Raw genomic sequence first — 27,993 nt, forward strand, 5'->3', positions numbered from 1 at the left:
AAACTAAGACGCAAACATCACTGAAACTATGTTGACAAAGCAAAACTAAAACGATGGATCAAACAAATGTTGACCAAGACTCGAAGTCTGAAATTTAAGCAAATCAAGACCTGATGTCTCAACCATCGATATGAGAACATCATCGCAAGTGCATCAACAATCTAATAGGCCTTACCATCATGGGAGATGTTGAACATAATGTCCAAAGGAATGTGAAAACTCAACCAGAAAGCTCAAGACTAGTCTACATCTTTCTCTGATCAAGAGAAAGGGATAATAGTCAGGTAAGATGGTGAAATATGTAGGCTCAAAAGATGTAAGGCTTTGATAAGATGGGTGCAAGTATAGCGGTGTTCAATGTAGGATGGATGGGTGTGTAACAAAGATAAGTGAATGTCCAAATCCAACTAGGTATGCTGAGAAGATTGAACCCAGGGTGCCAACAACTCTATAATCCATCGAGAACAACGATCATAAACAAGAAGTGGAGTCTTAATGTCAAAATCAGCAAGGTGGCTATGCCCCAGCATGAACGCATCATCTCAGAATGGGTAAGCTCTCAATGCAGAATGATCTCTGGAAAATAAGTGTTTGGTATAAACTGTCATCTCACAAAATCATCGCCAAGACGAGTGGGCTATGCCCCAGTGTAAGCATCTCCAAATCAAACATCCATGAGAAGAATACAACCAATCATACATCATCTGATCAAAATGAACATATGCTCATCAAAGCCATCGTGGCAATGTGAAGAGAATATCTTACCTCCCCCAAAGAAAGAGCATGTCCCAATGTGAACTGATATCTCTAAGATCAACCGCCAATGAAAGGGTTATGCCCTAGTATAGGGCAAACCCTGAAATGACTAAGCTCCACTACATGCTCTCATAAGTGTTCGTGTCCTGATCCAATCATCTCAAAAATATGTCAACAATGATGAGAAGGCTATGCTCCTGTGATCACATCAAATATATCACCCAATCATATCCCGTACTCCAATGGGAAATGAAGCTAATCGCCTCCAAGGAACAACTATGCCTAGAAACCATCATGGACGAAAGGGGTATGCCCCTGTGTAAAGTACACCAGATGAAACGCACCAATCATGTCTCATGCTCCAATGTGAAAAAAAAGACATCCGATATCCTCCCAGGAAGGGACATGGCTCAAAAATCCGTCATCGACTGAGAAGAGTATGCCTCGACATAATGGTCATCCGATAATAAAACTCTCTAAGATGGTATGCCCCAGTGTAAAGCCATACCATAACTCCTGGTCCATCACAATCAGAATGCTCCCGAATCAATCCCAGATATCGCTCACATAAGAGATATCAAACACAATGCATGATGAGTCAAAAGAACCAGATGAGCTCAGATCACCCGTTATCGAATGCGCGATCCAAGTCATCCACGTGTACAACTGAATCAGACCTGTAGATCAAAGGGGCGTCTCTCGAAAGGAAAACATGATGACATCAAAGCGTCGCGAGGTGCAGGCCTAACTGGGTAACTCCCGAGAGGCTCCACGGAGGAAACATCGTGTCAATGTGTATCTCGTAAGTGGAGATGAGCGTGTAACTCCATGAAGATCCGTAAATCTCAAATCGAAACGAAAATATGCCCCTGTATGGCATCGAAATGTATGATAGGTCGGAAATCAGATAGCATGGAATCATCTATCCTCGAGCACGTGATCTCCGTGAAGATCCGTATATCTCATCCGAAACGAAAATATGCCCCAGTATGGGCATCGGATGCACGACAGGCCCGAAGAACAACATGACATGAAATCATCCATCATCGAACATGTAATACTGGTCATCCGAATCCATAACTGAATTCTGCACATACATCCAAGATGACCTCCCAGATAGAGAGGTATGATGGCATCCAAGTGTCGAGAAATGCGGACCTAGCTGGATGGATCTCGGGGGCTCCGTAAAGTAACGATCATGTCCACGTCTCAGTGAGCATCCAGTAAGCGATAATAATCGTGCAAGTCTATGAGGATCTATAAACCCCTAAATGAAGTGGGATATGCCTCAGTGTGGCACCAGAGGTATGATAGGTCAGAAATCAGGTGACACCAAATCAATCATCGTCAAACCTCGCGATCCGGTAATCCGAACACAACTGAATCAGACCTGCACATCAAAGAGGCGACTCCCAGAAGAAAAAAAGCATGACAATATCTAAATGTCAACCAGATCTCAATCACCTGTCCAAGTAGAGGCTGCCGAAGACGACATCTGATCCCATGGCCTCAGGGTGGTCTTAAGACACGGGACGTAACGTAGGCCAAGGTGATAGGGTGATAGAAACGAAAGAAAACTAGGCTCAAATACCCAATGATCAAAACTCATGCCCTCATATATGAAATGCAACATGTATAGTAAGTCCCGTGAGCCCTGGACCTGAGGATGCCTAACGTGAATATGATGTCGATAAGGCGACAAATGAAGCAAAATGAACTGATAGTGATATGTGGAATGATGAAGTGAAATGAGTATCAAACCCGAGATGGGTTGCTGTAAGAAGAGAATAAGATGTGAAGGGAATGAGATGAATCACAAGCAACGATAAAAACGACAGCGAAACAATGAATATGTGAAGAAAGGTGGTGATCGACTCAGATCAAACATGAAGTGAAGTCACATCAATAATGAATGTAATGATGGAAAGGACAATGACTCGGAGTCATTAGGAGAAGGTCACTCATCTCTCTCACAAATAGATATGACAAAGCAATACAAATAACATGGGATCTTAGAGAGCTCACATACGAACTCCCAATAACGAACATACTCGATAAAAATGACCCCCAGACATCAATATACATACTCAATGATAAAAAATAATACACACCTACGTTTTTTTTTTTTTTTTTTTTTTTTTTTCATATATACAAACACGCGTACCCTGAACATGAACAAATGAACCCCAAAGATGATATCAATAGCAAATGGACACACTCCCAAGTGATAAGGTAACAAACAAACTCTCTCTAACAAGATGACCTTCTCAAACTAAGGATCTCTAAACCAGTGTCCGCGAGATAGATGGTGAAAATGATGTGACTATCCTCCATGTGATGAACTGAGGAGGCTCACCACTCAGGGTGGAGAGAATATGAGACAAACAAATAGTAGATAGGATAGGGAGGAAGAGATGAATAACACAACCAATAAGATGAGATGAAAATGCAAAGGTGCAATGATAGGAAAAGATGATGAGAAAAACATGCCCCTAGGTCCAAGGCTCATGAAACTCCTAAACAATGCATGCATACATTAAAGGGCCCCTGTCCCGGTGTGAAAATGTAAGCAAGGTGATAAGAAAGAAAGGCTATAATACGCATGTGAGGCTCAATGGGCTAGCAACAGACTATGTATCACAAAGGAATAACAAGGTAATGGCTAACCGAAATGATGGCCACCCATCCTGCGACCATGGTCTCAAACATAGTACCTCTTTAGCTGATCCACATTGGTTGGCTCTGAGAATCGGTTTCCGTCTAAATCCATCAGCCATGCAGCGCCCTCTGGGGTCAACTCCCTGATGAAATAAGGTCCTCTCCAGTTGGGTCTGAACTTCCCTCTAGGATCTCTGATCAATCCCCTGATGACTTTCAAGACTAAGTCACCTACATGTAGTGGTCTGGGCTTGACCCGCTTTTTGAAAGCGCGGGCCATCTTCCTCTGATATGCACGAACATGGTCTGCTGCTCTCAATCTCCTCTCATCTAGGAGATTGAGCTGATCAAATCGAGCCTGAGCCCAATCTGCCTCGGGAATCTGCTGCTCTAGTGCTACTCTCAATGAACCCATCTCGATCTCCACGGGTAGCACCGCCTCCATGCCGTATACCAATGAGTAGGGTGTGGCGCCTGTAGAGGTGCGAAAAGAGGTCCGATAAGCCCACAATGCAAATGGGAGCTTCTCTGACCAATCCCGAGAAGTCTCAATCATCCTTCGTAATATCCTCTTGATATTCTTATTCGCGGCCTCTACTGCCCCGTTCGTCTGCGGCCTGTACGCAGACGACCTATGATGTCGGATGCTATATCGCTGCACCAAGGTGTCAACCTCTGCCCTGAAATGTACCCCTCTATCCGAAATCAACTCATGAGGGACTCCATAACGACAAATAATATGTGATCTGATGAAACTAGCAACCCCAGATGATGTCAATCTCGCATACGAAGCAGCCTCCACCCACTTGGTGAAGTAATCGATGGCGACCAAGATGAACTCATGACCATTGGAAGATTTTGGTGAAATCTTCCCGATGATGTCAATACCCCATACGGAAAATGGCCATGGCGAAGTAAGTGCATGCAACTCGGAGGGCGGCACGTGAATGAGATCTCCGTGTATCTGACACTCGGACATCTCTGGACGAACTGGCAGCAATCCGTCTCCATAGTCAACCAGAAATAGCCAGTCCTCATGATCTTACGGGCCAACATATGCCCTCCCATATGTGGTCCGCAGACTCCTGCATGAACCTCTCGCATCACTCTATCGGCAGAAACACGGTCCAAACATAATAGCAGCATCCCATCAAGTGATCGTCTATATAGCGTCTCACCACAAATCACGAATCGGGCGGCCAACTGTCTCAATGCTCTCCTATCCTTGGCCGTGGCAGCCTCAGGATATACGCCGAGTCTCAAAAAGTGATATATGTCGTGGTACCAAGGCAAACCATCGTTTATCTTTGTATCATCAATCAGACAACAATATGCAGGAGCAGACCTCGACTCGATCAACAATGGGCGAACAGTGGCATCCACAGGAATGTCAATCATGGAAGCTAGAGCAGCTAAGGCATCAGCAAACTGGTTCTGCGCTCTAGGCAGATGGGTATATCTCAAATCATCAAATCTCCCGACCAGTAGCTCCAAATACGCGTGGTAAGGCCTAAGCTTTACATCTCTAGTCTTCCACTCGCCCTGAATCTGTCTCAATACCAGATTGGAGTCACCAAACACCTCCATCTGTCTAATCCCGAGCTCGAGGGCTGTCTCTAATCCCAAGATACAAGCCTCATACTCAACAATGTTGTTCGTGGCAGGATGTCTATCCGAGAATGCCAAACGAACAGATCTAGGAATGTGATCACCATGAGGGGATATCAACAGGACGCCTATCCCATATCCAGAATGGTTGGCTGCGCCGTCAAAGTACATGCGCCAACCTGACAGACTAGTCACAGCAGCAACATCCTCGTCTGGGAAGTCATCATCAATGGCCCTACCATCGGAAACCGGTAAAGAGGCTAGATGATCCGCGACAATGCTCCCTCTAATGGACTTCTGAGTGACATAATGGATGTCAAACTCAGTCAGAAGTACCAACCATCTCATGAGGCGACCGACCAGGGCGGGCCTGTCAAACAAATATCTCAGAGGATCTAGACGAGATATCAAGTGCACCGAATACTCGGTCATGTAATGTCTCAGTCGGCGAGTGGCCCAAACCAATGCCAAGCAATAACGCTCAATCGTGACATATCTCGTCTCGTAGTCTAGCATCCTCTTACTCAGATAATATATGGCCCGATCCTTGCCCGAATCATCGAGCTGAGCCAACATGCATCCCAAAGCCACGTCTGAGACGGATAGGTATAGGAGTAAAGGACGGCCTGGTGTAGGAGGCGCCAAGACTGGGGGTGACAAAATACTCTCGGATCCTCTCGAATGCTCGCTGACACTGATCATCCCAAACAGTAGGTTGACTCTTCCTCAAGAGTCGGAAAATGGGCTCACAGATGTCTGTCAATCTGGCGATGAATCTGCTGATGTACTGAAGTCTGCCCAAGAAACCTCTGACCTCTCTCTCTGTCCTCGGTGCAGGCATGTCAAGGATGGCTCTAATCTTGTCCGGATCTACCTCTATGCCTCGCTCACTGACCATGTATCCCAAGAGTTTCCCAGAAGTCACTCCAAAAGTGCACTTCTTGGGATTCAGTCTCAATCTGAACTGCCTGATCCTCTCAAAGAATCTCTCCAAAGCTGCTAAGTGATCTGATCTACCTCGGGATTTCACTATCATGTCGTCTACATAAACCTCGACATCCCGATGCATCATGTCATGGAAGAGGGTGGTCGCTGCTCTCTGATAAGTGGCTCCTGCGTTCTTCAATCCGAATGGCATGACTCTGTAGCAATAAGTACCCCACTCGGTAATGAAAGACGTCTTCTCCATGTCCTCTGGAGCCATCAAGATCTGACTGTACCCGGAAAATCCGTCCATAAAGGACAACATCGAATGACCTGCCGTACTGTCAACTAGCATGTCGATGTGTGGAAGAGGAAAATCATCCTTAGGACTGGCCTTGTTGAGATCTCGGAAATCAACACAGACTCTCACCTTGCCGTCCTTTTTGGGAACAGGGACGACATTGGCCAGCCACTCCGGGTACTCGACCACTGATAAGAATCCTACACTGAGCTGCTTCTGGATCTCCTCTTTCACCTGCAAGCTCCAACGAGGGTGCAATCGTCTCAACTTCTGCTTAACCGGTCTGGCATGGGGCAGAAGTGGCAAACGATGCTGGACGATAGATGGGTCAAGGCCTGGCATGTCCTCATAGGACCATGCGAAAACGTCCAAGTAGGATCTGAGCAGCTGGATGAGGCCATCTCTCTCATCTGCAGATAGATCTGATCCGATCCTCAACTCCCTAGGCTGATCTGCTGCCGAAATCAACAATCTCTGTATCCCCTACAGCAGGTGAAACCCTCTGATCAACGGGATCCGAATCGGAAGCAGAAGACGAGTCATCGTCTGAATCGTGCTGTGCAATCTCATCATCGATATCAAAAATCTGTGATGTGGGTGAAGATGGTGCAGATAAATCAATATCAGAAGAGACAGGCAAATACTCAAAGATGCTCAAATCCATAGATGAAGAGTCAGAAACATAGTCAGAACGGGAGACGAACCCCGACAAAACGTCAAATGAAAGAGGTGGGTCCACAAAGTCGGACGCTCCCTCGATAATGCCAACATGGCTATCAAACAAATCATAAAAAAGCTATAAGGTCCTCAGCAGACTCCAGAGTAAGGGCAGTCTGGACCTCCTCGGCGATCTCGAGGACGGACACCCCGAAGAGATCAAATGGCGAAGCGAGCTCCGGCGGGGCCATCTCCTCGATCTGGCTCAAGCTCATCGCGAGCATCTCATCAACGTACTCATCACACGGCACGGCTCCGTCCACTACGTCCCCAATCTCGCAAAAGTCCCGTGATCATCGATCTCATCCGGAAAGCAAAGCGTCATAAGGCTCGTGCGATCTGGGGAGGGAGGAGCAATCAACACAGAAGTCGAAGGGCCAGGGGCTCCGTCACTCAACTGTAACTGCTGGACGAGGCGCTGAAGCTCGGCCTCCTGGGTGGTGCTGAGTCCTCCGATGGCCCTATCAGATGGCGCACGTGGCTCTGATGCCCTCACAAAGTAATCGGCCAGGCTCATGGTGTATGGGCGACAGGATAATAAAAGGGCGTACGAGTCAAGCGAGCCCTCACCCTCTCCCTGCGCAATCGCGCCATATGACGATAGTCAGCCTCAGTGGGAATGAATCCGAGCCCGAATGGTACGTCGCGGTCCGGGAAAGCCATGAACTCACTAGGCCCGTGCTGGCGTCGCCCCAGGCCCATACCAGGAAGATAAGACATACTCCGCATAATATCGAGCACCACTGTGCTGCTGTGCTGGTCAAAGGACATGGCTACGAAATCCCGACAGAAATCCTCTATCTCCACGGTCTGCACCTCATCGAAGGTGAATCCAGTCAGAAAAAGATCGTCATCAGTGTGACTAATCTCGAGTACAGGCTCGGCAGAGATGAACCTATCACCCACAGACTGCACCACGACAACCCGGCCATCATGAATAAACTTCACCTTCTGATGAAGGGAAGAAGGAATAGCTCCGGCTCTATGGATCCATGGTCGGCCCAGAAGCAGGTTAAAGGATGTAGGAATCCTCAAAACCTGAAACACGGCGATGAAAGTGGCCGGACCGATCAGCAGCTCGATCTCCAATGTACCCATGACCTCCCTCCGAGTGCTATCATACGCGCGAACGGTCTGAGTGGAGGGACCGAAGTCAGAAGGAGCGTATCCGAGGGCGATGGCAGTGGCGAGAGGACATACGTTCAGGGCCGAGCCATTGTCCAGAAGGACAGATGGAACTCGGCGACCTGAACAACCAACAGATATATAGAGAGGACGCGTGTGGTCTGAACCCTCTGGCGGCAAGTCGTCATCGGAAAAGACGATACAAGTGGCTCTGCCAGCCGTCATCATATGAATGAGTCCCTCGGGAGTGGTCGTGGTATCAACTCTGATCTGGCTCAAAGCTCGAGTCAATGCATCTCGATGAGTACTGGAGGACGCTAAGAGGCTCCAGATGGAAATACGAGCCTGAGTGCTCTGCAACTGCCTCAAAATCTCATCGTCCTCGGCTCTGACCTCCTCGGGAGCGGACGTACCCTCAACTGGCCAGCCGCCGCGGAGGTGGCTGTCGCATCACTCTACCTCCTCGAAGAACATACTGAATGTCCAGAGTCTGAGAATCATCAACGTGTGGAGCCTGAACCTCCTCAACATCCGGGATCAAGATGAAAGGCGTCCGGACACTGTAACGCGGCAAAATCAATGGCTCAACAGTGGTAGCCTGCACTGATGCCGCCTCGGGAACCAATCGGAATGGAGCAGGCATCTGAGGACCTAGAGTCACCCCACTCATCTCATAAATCACATCTGGCATGATGGGCTCTGGGTCTGAATCGTCATCACTCAACATGTGGATGCGGTCATCGATCTCATCAAAGTCCAAGAAATGAATGCCATCAGCTGGTGGAGGGACTGCATGTGTGGTGTGGGCAGGTAACGGGTTCGTGGTCACACTCGGCTGACCCAAGTGTACCAAACCCTGGTCGATCAAGTCCTGGATGGCGTGCCTCAATGCGGTACACCTATCAGTCTCATGCCCAGGCCCCTGATGGTAGGCGCAATGCAAGTCCATCCTGAACTGAGGGGGAAGAGGCTGAGGTGGTGGTCTCGGAGTGAGAGCGGCCAATACTCCGGCCTCTGTGAGCTTCCGAAGAGCCTGGCTCAACGGCATGCCTATCTGGGAGAACTGCCTCTGCGTCCTCAAAGCAAAAGGAGCAGAAGTCTGCTGAGCTCTAGGTCGGGGATAAGGCGCTGTGGGTCTCGTAGTGAACTGAGCAGCATAGCATGGCTGTCCTGTAGCTGTGTAGGAAACCGGGGGTCTCTCAATGCCCTGGGAGGCATAATAAGGCAGAGCCAAAGTCTGCGGAGTGTATGTCTGATCATAAGCTGGACGAGGTGCCCGTGGTCTGTACTGATGAGATGCATAGGACGAATGAGGCTCGGGAAACTGTGGGATCGGCTGATGGCGTCTGAGAGGCCTCTGACTGGAAGAGCCGATAACGCTCACATCTGCTGGCCTCGGTCCTACGAAGGGCTTCTTCCCCTTAATATCACTAGGGGAAGAATCTGTCCATAAACCTCTCGAGATGCCGTCCTCGACATCATACAAAGCCATAACCAGAGACCCAAAATCTGTGAACGGGACCCCGACCACATGTCTGGCTATCCTCGGCTGTAGGCTCCTCAAAACCATCTGAATCTGGTCTCTCTCTGATGGTCTATCCACTATCTCAGCTATCTTCCCGCGCCAGCAGGAAATGAAAGAAGAAACGGACTCCTCTGTCCTCTGCCTCAGAGCCTCTAGCTTCTCCTCGATACGTCAACGACAGTATTAAATGCATACTGCCTCAAAAACTCTTGGGCCAGGTCATCCCAAGTCCGACGACGAGATACATCCAAAGAAGCAAACCAACGCTGTGCGGCGCCACCCAAAGACATGGGGAAAAGCATGATCATCTGAGCCCCGTCCAATCCATGAGCCCTCATGATCGTACTGTAAAGCCTCAAATGGAGGCGGGGGCACCCAATCCCCGTGTACCGCTCGATCTCTGGCATCCTGAACTTGGCCGGTAAACTGGCCACTGGCACTCCGTCAAAATCCTCCCAAGTAATGGCTCTGTCGGAAGTCCTCAACTGCCTCAACCCCTGCTCAAGCCTATCCATGCGAGCATGTGGGTCCTCTGAGGTCGGGGTAGGCACGGTGATGGGAGGCGGAGCAACCTCGGTCTGACTGTGTAGGGTGAACGGCATGGCCTGTGGTGCTGACTGACTGGGTGGAGGGGGTGGTGGCACTGTATGGTCGTACTGGGCACCATCCGGGGGTGGGACCTGCTGGGCCTGCTGCCCATCTATCCTCCGGCCAAGGCTAGCTATAGCCTCCTGAATCGAAGCCATGGCCTCAGCAAACTGATCGACGGTAACTACCTGTGAATCCATATCCCTCTGATCTGATCTCTGGTCTAACTGGTTCGATACTCTAATCAATCTACCCTCAACTCTGATCCAAGAAGTCGAACCCAGGCTGAACGTATCGGTACTCCTACAACAGTGGAAATACTGGATAAGGTGCGGGATAAGGGAAACTTCACAAAGAATGTCTATCAAATGTGTCAAAAGGTAGCCTGGAAGCAATCAAACTGATATCCAACCCTAAGCAGATATATAAGAGACTACTGCGAAGGTAACCAAACCTGTTACTACTGAACCGGCTCTGAAGGCCCACAGATGCACCCACGTGTAGGAAGGGAATCCTAATCGAAGAATCTACGGCTCAACCTACAAGGTGAAGGTGGCTCTAAATGGATACGGGTGGACTTTAAAGATCCCTAGCAGAAGCGATCATACCCTCCGGCGGTATACAACCCTCTGCACGCCTCCAAAGAGACGGGGTGCTTCCATGCAAGGTGGTCATCGCCTCCACACATGCACTACCTCGACATCCCAGGGGGTTTCCTATGGTGAAACCTCTCAAACTCTCAACGCTCAATGGTCAACTAAAGTGCACAATGAATGGTGTGGGTGCATCTGAAAACCCTAAGAATCTAGAGCAGAAGAGAAAACACACTGGTCGCATGACTATCCACGAAACCTAGCTCGGGGCTATACGGGTCTTCAATGATCGGACTCCAATGGACACCAAAGTGTCGCTCTCCTCCAGAATGCTCCCGTACATCGATATAGCCCATCGCTAGACCCTACTCCTAATCTTTGGCTCGGTCAGAAAGTAAGCACACAGAAGGCCTCACACTTGCAATAGTGAGAACCAAGATGAAAGGAATGACCGAAACCAAGAGAGTTGGAGGTAGGGGGATAGAAGTGCGACCCACATAGACAGGCGACATGCGATCATACAGAGGGAGGGCAGTCATGCATCATACAGTCAGGCAGAGCAGGATATATCGCTCATGTACACACAAGATGAGCGAGAATACGACAATCAGGACGAATAGTGATACAAACATCATGCTCAAAGACGATCAAAATAGTATACAAGTCAAAGAATCAACATGTCAAGCTGAGTGATATACAGTGGTGAGTGTATGCATGTTAAGTGATCAGAACAATCATGCCAAAATCAGAATCAATACGCTAAGCAATGCAATAAGATCAGTCATCAATAATCTAACATGTCAAAATCTCAAATGAATACGACATCTAAGCATGCATCAAGAAATCCTCAATGTACAATCAAGAGATAAGCATCCACTAATCGTCCAATCAAATGCCACGTTTGCTTCACTCTAAGTTCAAGCTTGACCCTCCAAAAAACAATCCCCAGTGGAGTCGCCATTTTGTGGACCCCGCATTTCGGCTCATGCGTTTCCCACTCGATGGCGAGCTCGATTTTTGTTTCGAAAAATGATTTTTTGTTTGATTAAGAGAAATGACTTGGAGTCGCCACTTATTTTTGTTTTATTTTTAAAAGGGTAAACAAAATAAGAAAGAAAAACCCTAAGCGCGACTCCTAGTTTTGGAAAAGGCGATCTGTGAAAAACCGGATCGGGTTCGGGGATCAGGTTACTTATCGAGAAGGTACGGTAGAGACCGTAGCACCCCTCTAAGTCCCTAAAGTCGGGTCTCTACTAATAAAATGAAGCAATCATGGCAATTGATGAGGAAATCGATGAATACTCAGAATGATCATGCACATGTGAGAATCTAAACATGCATACAGAAAATGACCCGAGCGGGTGTGGATGCGTACCTGGGCAGTGATCCATAAAGCGCTATCAAGAAGTGAGGTTAGCGCACAATTAAGGAATAACTTCGAGCATATCATAGAGCAGAATAAATCAATCATGTATCATAATCAAATCAATCTATCTGTCAATCAATCGATCAATCACATATGTGGGGCCCCCACCAAAACCCATTTATTTTGCATGAATTAATATCACTGATTCTATTATTCCAGAATCATGAAAAGTTCATTCATGCTTGTTGAAGTCAAGAGGAGCAGAAGATTGTTTGAAAGCCAGAGCGGAATTAAAACTATTCGGGAGAGGATTAGATTTTTGAAATTTATTTGGAAATTAGAGTCTCGAAAATTATTTGAAGATTGGAGTCTTGAAAATTAAATTTAAGAATTGGAATTTCAGATATTAAATTTGAAAGAAATTAGAATTTTGGAAATCGGAAATTAGGTTCAGAAATTGGAATTTCAAAATAAATAACTAAAATAATAATAATTAAATAGATTAATGAGAATATTGGAATTTTCAGAAATAGAAATTTAATTCGGAAGTCGGAAATTTTAATGAATTGTTTAAAATGAAATTTTAGAATAAATAAATAAAATAATTAAATAGATTAATGTGAATATTGGAACTTTTGGAATTAGAAATTAAAATCGGAAAGTCGGAAATTTTAATGAATTGTTTAAAATGGAATTTTAGAATAAATGAATAAAATAATAATAATAATTAAATAAATTAATGAGAATATAGAAATAGAAATTTAATTCGGAAGTCGAAAATCTAATGAATTGTTTAAAATGGAATTTTAGAATAAATGAATAAAATAATAATAATAATTAAATAAATTAATGAGAATATAGAAATAGAAATTTAATTCGGAAGTCGAAAATCTAATGAATTGTTTAAAATGGAATTTTAGAATAAATAAATAAAATAATAATAATAATTAAATAAATTAATGTGAATATTGAAATAGAAATTTAATTCGGAAGTCGAAAATTTTAATGAATTGTTTAAAATGGAATTTTAGAATAAATAAATAAAATAATAATAATAATTAAATAAATTAATGCGAATATTGGAATTTTCAGAAATAGAAATTTAATTCGGAAGTCAGAAATTTTAATGAATTGTTTAAAATGGAATTTTAGAATAAATAAATAAAATAATAATAATAATTAAATAAATTAATGTGAATATCCGAATTTTCAGAAATAGAAATTTAATTTGGAAATCAGAGGTTTTGAAGAATTTGATTTAAAATGGGGTTTTGAAATAAATAAATAAAATGTTAGTGATTAAATAAAGTAATGTGAATATTGGAATTTTCGGGATTAGGAATTTAATTCGGAAATCAGAGGTTTTGAAGAATTTGATTTAAAATGGGGTTTTGAAATAAATAAATAAAATGTTAATGATTAAATAAAGTAATGGGAATATGGGAACTTTCGGGATTAGGAATTTAATTCGGAAATCAGAAGTTTTAAAGAATTTGACTTAAGATAGAGTTTTGAAATAAATAAATAAAATATTAATGATTAAATAAATTAGTGGGAATATGGGAATTTTCGGGATTAGGAATTTAATTCGGAAATCAGAAGTTTTAAAGAATTTGATTTAAAATGGAGTTTTAAAATAAATAAATAAAATACTAATGATTAAATAAATTAGTGGGAATATGGAAATTTTCGGGATTAGGAATTTAAAACCGGAAGTCGGAAATTTAGATGAATTGTTTAAAATTGAATTTTAGAATAAACAAATGAAATAATAATAATAAAAATAATAAGGATTAAATAAATAAAGGTGGAAATTGAAATTCCGGAAATTAGAAATTGAATTTAGAAATCGGGATTTTGAAGAATTACTTAATGATGGAATTTTTAAATAAATAAATAAACAATAATAATAATAATAATAACAAAAATAATGATTGAATAAATGAATATGGAAATTGGAATTCCAGAAATTAGGAAATTGAGCTCGAAAAACGGGATTTTGAGGAATTGCTTGATGATAGAATTTTAAATAAACAAATAAATAACAAGAATAATGATTGAATAAATAAATATGGAAATTAAAATTCCGGAAATTAGGAAATTGAGTTTGGAAATTGGGATTTTGAGGAATTGCTTGATGATAGAACTTTAAATAAATAAATAAAATAATGATGATTTGAATAAATTGATGTGAGAATTTAAAACTTCAAAAATTGGAATTTAAATTTAGAAATTAGAATTTTGAAAGATTATTTTAAAGATTGAATTTTTAAAAATGAGCAAATGAATAAATAACGATGATTAAATCAATTGATGTGAGAATTAAAATTTCGGAATTTGGAATTTTAAATTTATAAATCAGGATTTTGAAGCGTTATTTAAAGATCTGGATTAGGAGAATTATTTAAAAAAATGTAAGTTTTAAATTTAAATAGATAAATAAATGGATAAGGTGATAAAGATAAATACATATAAAATATCGGAATTTCGGAAATCTGGATTAAATTTAAAAAGCGGAATTTAGGAGAATTATTTAAATATGTAAGTTTTGTAAGTGGGGTTTAGAAATTGGGGTTGAGAAAATTTATTGAGAAATTTATGCTTTAATCATCCATCATAAATCTGGGCCTAATGCCCCAATCCAAGCCCAAGTCTAAAGATGTCAATGGGCAAGCCCAAGGCAATTAAAGCCTTCACAAACTTGGGCTTTTCTTTTGGGCCCAACCCACTAAAATCCAAACCCATACTCATCTTCTCTTTGGGCCCTTCAGCCACGTGCTCTTCTCCTTCACCTCAGGAAGACTACGACGGAGAAAGATGAGGTGAGAAAGGCGTCGCCGGAGGTCCTCGGAGTTGGTCCAAGCTGCCAACCTCTCGCGCCACCTCGGACATGCCCAACTGCAGCGGCCTGGCGTCGGTGGAGAGCTCGCTGCTGCAGCCTTCGTGGGAGCGTGGAGGGCTTTGTCGGCCGGAATCTGGCCATTGAGGAAGAGCTCATTTGCTGACAGCATCCTCGACGTCGCTGCCGCGGAGCTCCCATAGCAAGCGAGCCGCGTGGAGTAATCGAACCCGGCGCTGGTGGACGACGAGGCTGCGGTGAAAATAGATGGCGACAGCATTACGCAAGGTGCGAAGTGCATGGGGCTCGCCGGAGTGCTGTAGAAGAAAAACACCGCTTCCAGAGCCGCGTCCTAGGCTGGAGAGAGAGCTGACGTAGGGGGTGGAGCTAGAGAGAGAAAATGGTGGTGGGAACGATAATGGGTGAGTGTGGTGAGGGATGACAGAGTTGGGGATGTGCGTGAGAGATGATGGGCATGAGGAGATCCAAAAAAAAATAAAAATGGGTATGGTGATCTCGGATGTGAGTGGTTAAATGAGGGTTTGTGAACAAAGCATGAGTCAATAATATCAAAGCACACTTATAACTCAAACTTCATCCAACAATACATCAACTACTAGCTATCCATATCTGGATCAAGGGGAAAAAAACCAGAAAATAACTCAAGAAAGAAGGAAAAAAATAAATAAAAATAAAAATAAAATGGGACAATCAGATGCTGAATAGAAGCAAGGAGTCATCAATGGCGTACCTGGGGACGCTCCCTTCTTCTTCAAGCTTCACTTCCTAAGATCCCCCGGAACCAGCAAGCTCCCCCTCTCCTCTGTAACTTCTGCTTTTTTGATTTTTCTTCCAGAGAGCTCCTCCCGAGAAGCCCCCAAAAACCACCTTTTTCCTTCTTTTCTTCTGCTCCGCCCCTCCTTTTCAGCTGCTGTTCCCCTGCGAAAGCCCAAAAAAAATCTGAAAAAATCTTCTTTCCACTGACAGCTTCTCCTCCAAGCTGTCTCTCTCTGGCCGCCAGCAGCAGCTCCTCTCCCATCCTATGGCCGCCAAAAGCAGCCCCTGTTTTTTTCAGGTGGGCAGAAAATTTTTAATCATGGGAAATGCCAGCTCCTCCGTCTCTGGGGGGGTCTACAACACCACAAAGCAAAAAGAAAAAAAAAATAAACAATGAATTGATTTGAATGAAATAAAATGACCATTTCAATTTGGAACATTTATAATTTTTCTTAAATAATATTAACTTTATAAAAAAAATGACAAAAAAAAATTAATGAAGCATCTAAAATATATTTTTCTATTAAAAAATGACACTTTGATGAAACTTATTGTCAAATAGAATTATTTGCCAACGCCAACTCTTCATCCTCTTAACATAGATTTTTTTAACCCAAAAAAATGATATATTTTATAGTTTTTTATGAAATTAATATTATTTTTTAAACTACATTCTTAAAATTACTTGAAAATTAATGATGCATAAGTCCATGTCTCACCTCTAATAGTTCATCACATTGTCCAAAACATGGTAGACATGAGGTAAATATCATATTAATTCATTTTCAAAGATATAACAAAATTATAACAAAAATAGTATATCCAAAATTACTTTTTGCACCGACTTGATTTTTATTGAAAAAAAAAATCACCTCTTCATTCATTATATACACTCTTCTTTCCATATGTGTCTTTTTTTATAGTTGCTACTATTTTCAAATCTTTTAAGGGATGTCCATATGAAAAAATGACCTTTGTCTAGATTATGAACCTATTGACAATAGAAATATACTTTATTCATAACAAAAATGACAATAATGTATTGTATTGTCTTGACAACATTATGTATCATTTTTTTCTTTATCCAATCTTGTCTTATATTGATTTACTCTCGTTGCTTACAATCTTCGACCTATCCTATTTAATAAATTTTCCTAAGACCACGTTTGTTTGGCAGGATAAGATAGGATATGATAGAATATGTATATTTTAGAATATCGTATTACATTGAATAGAATACACATATCCTAAGATATGATTTTCAATGAGATATGTTTTGATATACATATGAAATTTTAAGATAACATATCCAATGATGTATACTATATTATATTATATTTATTTTTAATTTATGAAATGAATAAAAAAAATATAAAATATATATTATTTTTAAGGTTTAAAATAAAAATTATATCACATTCAAATATTTTCTATTTTAAAAAATAAATTTTTTTTATGTTTAACAATATTTATTATTAATATATTTGAACTTTATAAATAATTTTTTTATATTATGTTATTTAATATATAAAAATAATTTATATATCATATATTAATTTTATTTTATAAAATATTTTTTTAGTTTTTATTTTTTAATCATAAATTTAATTTATAATATAAAAAAATTATTTTGTAAAATGAGTATATTAAAAAAATTAAAAATAAATAAATTTTTTATACATGAAATGTGTATATCTCATATCAGATTAACATATCACCAAGAATGAAAATATCGCAATATGTCGGCGATATATCGCCGATATATCGTGTATCAGAAGGGGTCAACACTATATTTCATGGAGAAATATCGGTCCTGCGATATTTCGTGAGAAATCCCCTAAAATCGGCGATATCTCGCGATATATCAACGATTTTGGTAATAAATCACATAGTCAATGCGCGGTCAAACGCGCTACAGTAAAGTCAATGTGCTACAATGCCCTAAAAAACCCTTTTGTTGCGGAGGGGATTTGTTTGGTTTGTGGTTCAAGCCACTAACCATCCAGGCAAACTCACCATTGTTATATAATATGCATTAAACATATATATAGTTAAACTGATTATATAAAGAAAACATTAAAAGAATATTTTAAAGAGCAAATTAATTATAATTATTTTATGATTAAATGCAAAATTTTCTTTTAATTGATTACCAAAAATATAAAAATTATATAATTTTCTTCATAATGTTTTTAATATCATTAATAATTAATTAAATATTAAAAAATTATACATATAGCATAATTTATTTTATATTGTTTAATACAATTGAATTAAATGGATCATAATTTTAATATTAATATATATTTTAAAATTAGACATATTACAATCAAATATCATAATATTATATGTAATTTAATAATAAATGTATACTTATAAAATTCATATTTTTATATCAATATACTTCTAATTACATTTTTATGAAGTTTTTCTTATATTTTTATAAATTTTGATCAATTTTAGGTTTATCAATATTTTTTTCCAAAATATCCACCGATATATCTCTGATATATCCGTAAAATCGAAGTACCGATATATCCATGATTACCAATATTTTCATCCTTGTATATCACATGTAAAAAGAATATAAAAAAATGATAAATAATATATCTCACTACTTATCATATCATATTACCAATCAAGTATGAGATAAAATATAATATTTCATTTTTTATCCTATCTCATGCTATATTCGATTAATCAAACATAACCTAAAAAAAATGATAGTCAAAATATTATATTAAATTAGGTTATTATAAGAAAATGAACAAAAAGTGTAAAAAAAAACCTATTATACTATTGTAAGAAGAGTTCGAAGAATGTGATAAAAGATATGAAAAATATGAGAAATTGTACAAATAATATATATATATATATATATATATATATATAAAGTACTACAAAAGTGAAAAATGATACTAATAATGTAAAATAATAATAATAATAATAATAATACAAATAATATGATGAAAAATATGAAGAATGTAAGAAATTAGTGCTACAAATTATTTGAAAAAGGATGTGATGTAAGATACTTTTTCACATTCTTCGTACCACCTTTAACATTCATTATACCTCCTTTTCACAATACCCATACATACATTCTCTCACATGCTTTTTACCATCTCGGAATTTTTTATACCCTTTTACAATTTTCATGTCATTTCTTATATTCTTTGTATGTGATATGATAAATGATAATAGTTATCTTTTATCATTCGTAATTATTGACATTAGATACTTTCAAACCCAAACTACCCATCCCCACAAAAAAACTAAAAAATAAAAAAATAAAAATAAAAATTGTAGTAAGTGAAATAAAAATTCAATTCCTGAAGTATGAAAACATAAGTGACAGACATGAAGTTAGATACCAATATCTGTTTTCAAAAATTGTGAAAAAGCTGGAACTTTTTAATACTCATGTATACTTAATGTTGAGCTCAGACCATTGATTATTGTCATTATAATTTGAAATTCTCATCATTTTGATTGGTTGAGCATGAATGGTTACTTAGGTTTTGATCCCTGTTTTCTAAGGATGGCAACGGGGTAGGGTTTTTTGGATATTCGCCCCACCCAACCCCTAATGGGATAGGGTTTAAATTTAATAAACGGGTTTGAGACGGGTATGAGATTTATTTTTAAAACCCGGGACGAGTTCGGGTATTGCCCCATCCCACCCCGCCCCACCACGATTACATATAAAATTAATTTTAATTTTTAATTTAATTTAATATTTTATTTTACTATTTTTAATATATAAATAATAAAAAAAATTTAAATAAAAGAAATTTTAAAAAATATAATAATTTTATTATTTATAAAATATATTTATTTTAATGTAATTAAAATTTTTTAAGTAATTTTATAAAAAAAAATAAACGGGGCAGGGTGGGGGAATCCATACCCGCCCGCCCCGAATTCCATACCCGCCCCGCCCCACCCCATTTAATTTTTTAAACAGGATGGGGATGGAAATTATTTTTAATAAATGCCATACCCGCCCACCCCGAATTCCATACCCGCCTCGCCCTACACCATTTAATTTTTTAAACGGGATGGGGATGGAAATTATTTTTAATAAATGGGATGGGATTGGGATGGAGCGACCCGCTAGTTGTCATTCCTACTGTTTTCCTTGTTTTCCTTTTTTTCATTTATAGGGTTGATGAAATATTTGCTGTAATTGGGGAGGAAATGCACGTTGGCCTTTCATGAACCTGCATATATGGCAAAAAGGAGAGAAGTGCTACTACAATGAATCCATCAAAGATTTTGCAGACCACAATAGGCTAAAAATTGGGTAGTCCTATAATTTATCTGTATCTATATCATATATGAGCAAAATGTTGAAGACTTTTTTTTTCCTGAAATATCCTGTTCATCACTCTTATGTACGCATACATCCTATTATTATTTTATTGAATTAATTTGGATTATTTTTTATTTTTTATTTTTAAGAAACACATTATTTAAATAATGTTTTTTTAAAAAAAAATTATCATAATTTATTTAAAATAACTTTAACATAAAAGTTTTTATATTATTAATGAAATTTTTGGATGAAAAAGATCGATTATGTTTTTTTTTTTTTTTTTTGCATTTCTAAAACTGCAAACATATAAAAACAACCTAAAAACTCTGATTCAAATAATATTTCTCTTTTGAAAAATCATAATTTAATTAAGAATAATAATATTTCATATCATGTATTTACATATTTGTTTTTGTAAACTTTATTTTTTTAATTTGAATTTGTCATCTCATTGATATCCACCGACCCACTTATATCCTTACATCATTTAATTGACTTTTCTTTTCTATTTGTTATTTTAATCCACTTATTTTGATTAATTTATTCAGTAAAAAAAATAGATTTAGATAATGTTTCTCTATTTTTTATATGATAATAATGTGAGTTTTCATATTAATTTATTCAATAAATAAATAATTTAGATAATTTTTTAGGTCAATAAAAGTAAAAGTTAAATTAGATTCACAAAATTTCTTAATAAAAAATGGGAAATATATTGTAAAAAAAAAAAAAACAAATAGAGTTAAAATTTAATTTTCATTATAACGAATACAAAACAACTTCTAATTCTTATTAATTTCTTCAATAAAAAAAACCCTTTAATAAAAATTGATGTCTTTTTAATTTATCTTATCCTTTTTTAAGTTGACATTATCTAAATATTTAAATATTTTCAATTCATACCATCTAAATAAGAATCTTTTCGTTGTATTATATAAAAAGTATGAATTTACTTTATATCTTTGAAAAATCATTTTAAAAAACTTTATAATTTAAGATAATAAAATTTTTTTATATCTCATTTTTATTTAAATAGTTTTTAAAATCATTAATTTTAATGTAAATCTTTAAAAAATTTCTTGCACCTTATATAGTAAGGAAATAGTTTGCATACGATGTGTAATGTAAGCTTAAGTAGAAATAACCTTAAAAAGAAACAATTTCAAGGGTAAAACATTAACGTAATCATATATAATGAAGTCTTAGAATACAATCATGCTAACAAAACTCTATGGTTTGGATGTCGGATGTACTCTGTTACAAAGATGGACATGTCACGCTAATCTAAAAGCAAATTACATGCATAAAAATGATGAGTCAAAATCAAGAATGAAAGAACAAATAACCGTCAAAATCAAGAATGAAAGAACAAATAACCGTCCAAGAGGTACTGCCTATATGCCGATATTTGCTGCATAGAGATGCTATGATCCGTGTCGAACATCATATTCTCAGGCAACCCCATCTGCGGCATGGAATTTGTGGGATGGGTGTTAAACATCATCGTATTCTTGGATACCGACATGTCTTGCATGGGAGGAACAGTCCCCATCTTCTGATATGAAGTTGAAGGATCAGGGTTATTCGTGAACATCCCATGAGCTGGATCATAATGAATTGGGTCCTGAAATTGAGTACTGTGGTGCAGGAGCTCACTGCTGGATGCCTTTCCACTTCCAAATTCTGGATATCCGTTATTCTCCATATTCATCATCATCATCGGGTTCAAATCAGATTCAACCACTCCACTACTTGTATCGGGAAAATCCAAATCATATAAGAACATTTCAATGCCTTGAAAGGCTTGCTCAGCTGTAGGCAAACCCGGGATATGAGAGGAGTTCACAGGAGTCTTACTCATCAAGCCCGCTTCTCCCTTCTTCAAATCAATCAGACTCATCACATGTTCAAGTTTCCTGTCCAATTGATCATTTATTTCCATCAGATTTTCATAGGAAAGCCCATCCAGTTCCAATCCAGTCTCAGAAGTCTGCCCTTTGGTTTCGCCATTTTTTTCCCGCAGCTTTTGCAGCTCAAGTTCGGCCTTCCTCTTTCTGCTTTCAAGAATGTCAGATAAATCCATCGTCCTCTTTCCATGGTCTTCCTTCATGTACTTGTTCACTATACGTTGAACTTCATAGTGATTTTCAGGCCAAACATCAGGCTGAGAAGAATAGGTGCCATTGCCATTCTGATCACAATACATGATCATACACGCTTCAACATCACATAGAGTTGACAACTCATGGAGCTTTTTCTTCAAGCCCTTTTGCCTATTTCGGAAAGTTCTGCACCGAAGTTTCTCATTAGCGATCAACTCCATTTTTAACTTGCCACGACCCATTCTGAAGAAGAAGAAGAAGAAAGATTGATCAAAATTCAATCACTGGGTATGTGGAGCAACAGAAGTAAAAGGGGTGAGATCGATCAAGAACAGCGCTTCTCCTCTAATGTCCACCTGTGCTATTTATAGAAAACCTAAGCTATGGAAACCAGATTTAGAAACCAAATATAAAATACCCATAAAAATAAATAAAAAATAAAAATAAAAATAAAAAGTGAATGATCAGTTACTAATTATGATTACGAATTTAAGATTCGAATATTTTCTTGACGTTGCTAAAAATGCTTGCTAAAAACGTTGGGAAAAGTATAGCATTGGAGTGATTGACGGACGCAGCTTTCATCTTCTCCGGCACCGCTCAGATGGGAAGGATCTTGCTATTCCCAAAAGGCTTCCTCTTCTATTATTCATCTGTGCCTGTGGCTTTGGTGAAGGATAAACGGAGAAAGTCCCAACCTCATGGGATTTCTACAAACGGCGTCGTTGGGAGCCTCTTTGAAACGCGTCGTTTCGGTTTCACCGTTTGGCCCCGTAGGTCGATTGATCAAGTTTTGTGCGTGGCTTGATCCTAGGCGGAACGGACCATGGAAACCCTAGACGCAACTTCTTCTTGTTCTTCTTCTGCTTCAAATCTCCAAAGCCCTAGCTCCAAAACTCCACAACCACCACCTTCTGTCATCCGCCTATGGAGACCAGCCGCGCAGCGAAACCTCCGAAACCAGTGGTCGAAATTAGCTTCCTACAGACAACAATGGACTTCTACTGCCTCAAAGGGAAGGTCACATGCCACAGATCTTGTCAATTCCTATCTCTCTCAAAGGCAATTACAAACGTTTTGCTTCAACTTAGGGTTCTTTGAATTTTATGGTCCGTTTGGTTACTGAGGAAACGCGGGAAAAGACGAGAGATGCAGTTGAGAAATGCAATCTCAAAATGTTTGATTCTTTGCCTATTTTTGTGATTTTCATTTTAATTGTCTCAAACCGAAGCAATATGCCAAGGAAGTTTGAAAATATCATAGTTTAATTTTCCTGAAATTTCTCAGCAGCCAAACAGAGGATAAAGGTTTGTGAGAGTCTTAATGCGCTCATTGGGATTACTTTTTGGCTCAGATATATGCCTCCCATGGAGTTGGGTGTTCTGAGTGATATGCCCAATATTAGAAAGAAAGCTTGCATGAAATTATTAAAGCAGCAGGTACTTCTACATTATGTTTTTGGCTTTGTGTGCATGATTCTTAATTTCCTGTTCTCAATGTTTTTATAGCTTATGTGTTATATCTACTACCATTTCTCTTTGTTTGCGTAGATTATACGCTAATGATAATCAAGCATTTTTAAGATTCATCTTAAAGTCCTGTCTTGTTAGCAGTCTTTGGATTCTAACTAGGTGCCAAATTGAACTTAGGATAAATTTGGATGCAGAAAGTTTTGCCTCTATTTGTAACTTTTGCCAAAACATGGAAATGGGAATTTTTTTTCTGAAATTTTGGCCTGTTGATAGGTATTATCATTAATTTGACTCAACATCCAGTCAATATACTTGGAACCACTGTCTGCAGCCGTGGATTTTTTTTGCGTTAATGGGTCTTGGATTTAGTTTTTTGTATATTGTCCTTTTTTTAATATTCTGCAGGAAATATGCATTTCCATAAATGCATTCCATTTTAAAGGTTGATGAGATAAGCTCTGAACTTCTTACATTGTTGCTGTGGTTCACTGCTTGGCTAAATGATTTCTTGTTTTGTCTTTTCAATGAGAAATGAATAAGAATAGATTATTTTAGGATCCCGAGTCTGTCATGCAAACAAGTTTTGCTTACTATCTATTTTGATGGACCTGCATCTTATAAAGTATTTCATCCTTTCAGGGTCTTCATGGGAGCAAACTTTTGTCAGCATACAAGGATATGGTATGCATACTGAACATGTGTTATTAGGTCCATTATAGGTGTGAAAGATGTTACCTTGCAGAATTAGAGCAGTATTTATGTGGGTAAATAGTAAATTAGATTATACCTAACTGAAAATAAACTCTTTTAAGGACAAAGAGGCAACAAGAAATCTGGAACTGCTTCCATCCAAGCTTAAATTTCTCTCAAATTTTTAGGATATCTTGCCAACTCATGGGTAATAGAACTTCCATTATTCAAAGACAAGAAGGAAAACAAGCACATTTAGGGATATCAGCTATACTGGGACCACCAGGAGCTAAACCCTCCTGCATGGATTGAGTCATTGGACAACAAAGGTCTCCTTCCAGAATTACTCAATGAAATTAGAAAATAAATACGAAACTGCTAACTTTAAATGCTTAAATTTCTATACTTTCAATATTCAAAAAAAGAAACCCGAATGAAAATGGAAAAGAAAAAAAAAGGAATAAAATAAAGGAACAAACTCCAATATACACAGAGTATGTATTCTAGTACCCTGTTTATGCTTACTCATTCTTCATCCACTGCTTTTTCTTTCACTCCCCCAAATGGAATTTGGCTTCACTGCATTTGAAACTGTTTTATTTATGGGAAAAATAGATGTGAAGATTACAAGATGGTTAGGATGATTTTGCTCACCCTTTAAGGTCAACAGCTAAAATGGAGCTGTCCTCTTGAAAATTCATACAACTCTCACTTAACAGGGAAATTGTACAATATACCAATATGGGAACTTTTGCCATATGAGGTTAATTACTAGTGAAAGCTCATATGAGGTACCATGTAATTTACTAGGTCTATTAACTTCACGTAATATCAGAAAATAAATGTATGTTCACATTCAAAAATTTTAAGTTATATATTTAATCAAAAGTAGGTTGATCATTTGTATTTTTAGCACATGTCTCTAACATTATATCTTAGCAAGTATTCTTTTATTAAGAAGTGTAAGTGAATTACCCAAATGTTATTGTACTTTGAAAAAGCATACACCTCATTGTTAAGCTAATATGTCATTAATATGCATACTCTTATTTGCCTATCAAAAAAAAAAAACATTGTTAAGCTAATATTCCATGTCAAATAAAGTGGTAATTTTATTGAGTTCCAAGCAGTTTTGAATAGTTACAGTGAACTTTGAGAAGTTTGGGAGAGTTTAAATGAGCTTTTGAGTATCTTTAAAATTAAATTAGTGAGAGGGAGGGAGGGAGGGAGTAGCTTCCGGTAGTTATAATTTAAAACTACATGGAGGGAGGGAGGGTGTAAAAAATTAGAAGTTACATTTAGACTTCATTTCTATTGCCTCGAGAATGGAAAATTGTGTTTTTTCTATGAAAACAGGTTGGAACTTCAAACCATGATGTGTTGGCATGTCAATCTTCCCAAACTCATGTAGTATGATACTTAACCATGCCTATTATCCTCTTGAGTTTTTATTTGGCTGTCTTTTTTTCAATTCTCCAACACATTTAATCATGACATTTGTGATCTTTGAACAATCTCTCAGAGAAATTAGCAGAGGAACTTGTTCAGATGTTCATACTTGAACTAAATTTGAAGGTGAATTTTGGTTTTGTTTTGCTACTCCAGATTTCTATTTTATTTGGACATGTAATAGATCACTTGTCTTTGCTTGTAACTCTATTCTTATTGGTATTGTTTGCTCTAAGCAGCGGTTGCTTGTAGTGGAGTTACTCTCCATCAGTTGCGAAGAAGCCTCACAAGACGATCAATATTGTTGGTCAGATGAGCTGTATCCTGGGGAATTTGATGATTTGGGTATATGCAGCTTGCATTCAAAAGAAATTGGCGAGCTTATTCCCCCAAAAATAATAGGTTTTGAATCTCATTCGCCTGTTATACGTTCTAATCAGCAGCCAGATCATGAGATCTTACAGGTATAAAACATTCCACCATTGTATAATGCATATAATTAATTGTTTGAAAGTATGATTGACTTTAGTATGCATTTGCTTTTGAGTTAGATGTGTATATACATAGATTTTATACATGCATATTTATTACATTTGTAAGCTTGTATTCTTGAACAGGGAACTACCTAGAGTGGGATGAATAGGCAGTCTTCAAAATTTTATGCCCAACCGAAATATCTTAAATCAATAACTTTTAGGTCTATCTCAAATTGATTAATGTGTTTCAATTATGCCATTTAGATTAGCCCTATGAGAATTGATACATGTCCTGATAATCTTGTTCTCTGATAATTTTGCTCCAAAGATTACTTGTCCAAGGCTACTTTACAACCACTATACTAACATGTTTGAGTTGAAGACACAAAATTTGAAGCTAAGGTAAGAATGTGGTTTTGGATTTGATTAAGCAATGACAAATTAAATTTAATGTAAAAAGAAGTCTAAAAAATTTAGGGAAGTTTAAAATATCGTTTCCTTATTGATTTCCACTTCCAATTTTATTAAACATTCTATTGTGTTCTAACTAGGTTTTTGTGCTTATAAAAAGAAGACTACTTTTCATAATCCTGTACTAAATTACATCACCTAATACTACCATGGATGATGCCTTGCATAGCATTTAGTTTCTCCGAGATAGTAATTCTATTTGTCGTCATAAAGAAGCCATTTCCTACTTACAATTGACAGTGGTGAGCAATCAAGTTGTCCACATACACATGGGTACATTCAGAAGGAAGGATCCACCGTTATGGATCTCAAGAACTCCACATACACAGTACCTAGGAATAAATGACTAGCTTTCTTGATGGAAACTTTAGTACGGAAAGCACCCAAAAGAATTAGAGATGAAATAAATTTGCACAAGTGAAATGATATGGTTTTGTTGATAATTGGATTTGGATACTCCTTTGTATTCAAATGCTTTTCTAGTATTCTCACCATAACCAAAGATAAAAGAAGTGGTTTCTATCTCTGTTGCTGACTGTTGAATTATTGTTGTTTTGCAGGTTTACCTTACAACTTGGCTTGCAGAGGTGAACATTGATACACATAGGTAAAAATGAATTACAAGATTTGGAGCTCATTAGATACTTTCAAACCCAAACTACCCCTCCCCACAAAAAATAAATAATAATAATAATAATAATAATAATAATAATAATAAAAATTCAATTCCTGAAGTATGAAAACATAAGTGACAGACCTGAAGTTAGATACCAATATCTGTTTTCAAAAATTGTGAAAAAGCTGGAACTTTTTAATGCTCATGTATCCTTAATGTTGAGCATTTTGATTGGTTGAGCATGAATGGTTACTCAGGTTCTGATCCCTGTTTTCCTTGTTTTCCTTATTTTCCTTTTTTTCATTTATAGGGTTGATGAAATATTTGCTGCAATTGGGGAGGAAATGCACGTTGGCCTTTCATGAACCTGCCTATATGTTAAAAAGGAGAGAAGTGCTACTCCAATGAATCCATCAAAGATTCTGCAGACCACAATAGGCTACAAATTGGGTAGTCCTATAATTTATCTGTATCTATATCATAAATGAGCAAAGTCTTGAAAACTATTTTTTTTCCTGAAATTTCCTGTTCATCACTCTTATGTACGCATACATCCTATTATTATTTTATTGAATTAATTTGGATTATTTTTTTATTTTTTTATTTTTAAGAAACACATTAT

General features: G+C 38.2%; 4 protein-coding genes across 4 annotated transcripts in view; 1 reads left to right on the forward strand and 3 right to left on the reverse strand.

The window, feature by feature from the left end:
• Positions 1 to 8,314, reverse strand: part of LOC117904076 (serine/threonine-protein kinase ATM-like) — a 13,674-nt gene extending 5,360 nt beyond the window's left edge. Inside the window, exons 1-3 of the mRNA XM_034816598.1 lie at positions 8,003 to 8,314; positions 7,535 to 7,873; positions 7,087 to 7,239 (exon numbers count right to left, since the gene is read on the reverse strand). Of these exons, the coding sequence (XP_034672489.1) occupies positions 7,087 to 7,239; positions 7,535 to 7,873; positions 8,003 to 8,314 (804 nt within the window). The remainder of the gene's footprint in view (positions 1 to 7,086; positions 7,240 to 7,534; positions 7,874 to 8,002) is intronic.
• Positions 8,315 to 14,721: 6,407 nt separating this feature from the next.
• Positions 14,722 to 15,887, reverse strand: LOC117905136. The gene is made up of 2 exons (XM_034818045.1): positions 15,752 to 15,887; positions 14,722 to 15,630 (listed from the first exon to the last, which is right to left on the reverse strand). The coding sequence occupies exon 2, from the start codon at positions 15,299 to 15,301 to the stop codon at positions 14,909 to 14,911; it is 393 nt and encodes a 130-aa protein (XP_034673936.1). The 5' UTR covers positions 15,302 to 15,630; positions 15,752 to 15,887; the 3' UTR covers positions 14,722 to 14,908.
• A 5,561-nt stretch (positions 15,888 to 21,448) lies between these two features.
• On the reverse strand, positions 21,449 to 22,517 carry LOC117905181 (MADS-box transcription factor 20-like). Its single transcript, XM_034818120.1, has one exon. The coding sequence runs from the start codon at positions 22,437 to 22,439 to the stop codon at positions 21,450 to 21,452; it is 990 nt and encodes a 329-aa protein (XP_034674011.1). The 5' UTR covers positions 22,440 to 22,517; the 3' UTR covers position 21,449.
• Positions 22,518 to 22,852: 335 nt separating this feature from the next.
• Positions 22,853 to 27,958, forward strand: LOC117904077. The gene is made up of 8 exons (XM_034816599.1): positions 22,853 to 23,259; positions 23,552 to 23,636; positions 24,309 to 24,374; positions 25,736 to 25,769; positions 25,882 to 25,934; positions 26,048 to 26,272; positions 27,316 to 27,362; positions 27,682 to 27,958. Exons 1-8 carry the CDS (start codon positions 23,024 to 23,026, stop codon positions 27,734 to 27,736), a joined length of 801 nt encoding a protein of 266 aa, XP_034672490.1. The 5' UTR covers positions 22,853 to 23,023; the 3' UTR covers positions 27,737 to 27,958.
• Positions 27,959 to 27,993: the final 35 nt, after the last annotated feature.

Source organism: Vitis riparia, chromosome 17 (genome assembly GCF_004353265.1).
Source record: "Vitis riparia cultivar Riparia Gloire de Montpellier isolate 1030 chromosome 17, EGFV_Vit.rip_1.0, whole genome shotgun sequence".
Classification (NCBI taxonomy): Eukaryota; Viridiplantae; Streptophyta; class Magnoliopsida; order Vitales; family Vitaceae; genus Vitis; species Vitis riparia.

What these genes read in the sequence shown, in the direction of transcription:
- LOC117905181 (XM_034818120.1), bottom strand. Translation starts at nt 22,439, where the DNA reads ATGGGTCGTGGCAAGTTAAAAATGGAGTTGATCGCTAATGAGAAACTT.
- LOC117904077 (XM_034816599.1), top strand. Translation starts at nt 23,024, where the DNA reads ATGGAAACCCTAGACGCAACTTCTTCTTGTTCTTCTTCTGCTTCAAAT. An exon ending in CAGATCATGAGATCTTACAG is followed by an intron (nt 26,273 to 27,315) that starts GTATAAAACATT and finishes GTTGTTTTGCAG; the next exon opens with GTTTACCTTACAACTTGGCT. An exon ending in GTGAACATTGATACACATAG is followed by an intron (nt 27,363 to 27,681) that starts GTAAAAATGAAT and finishes TTTCATTTATAG; the next exon opens with GGTTGATGAAATATTTGCTG.
- LOC117905136 (XM_034818045.1), bottom strand. Translation starts at nt 15,301, where the DNA reads ATGCACTTCGCACCTTGCGTAATGCTGTCGCCATCTATTTTCACCGCA.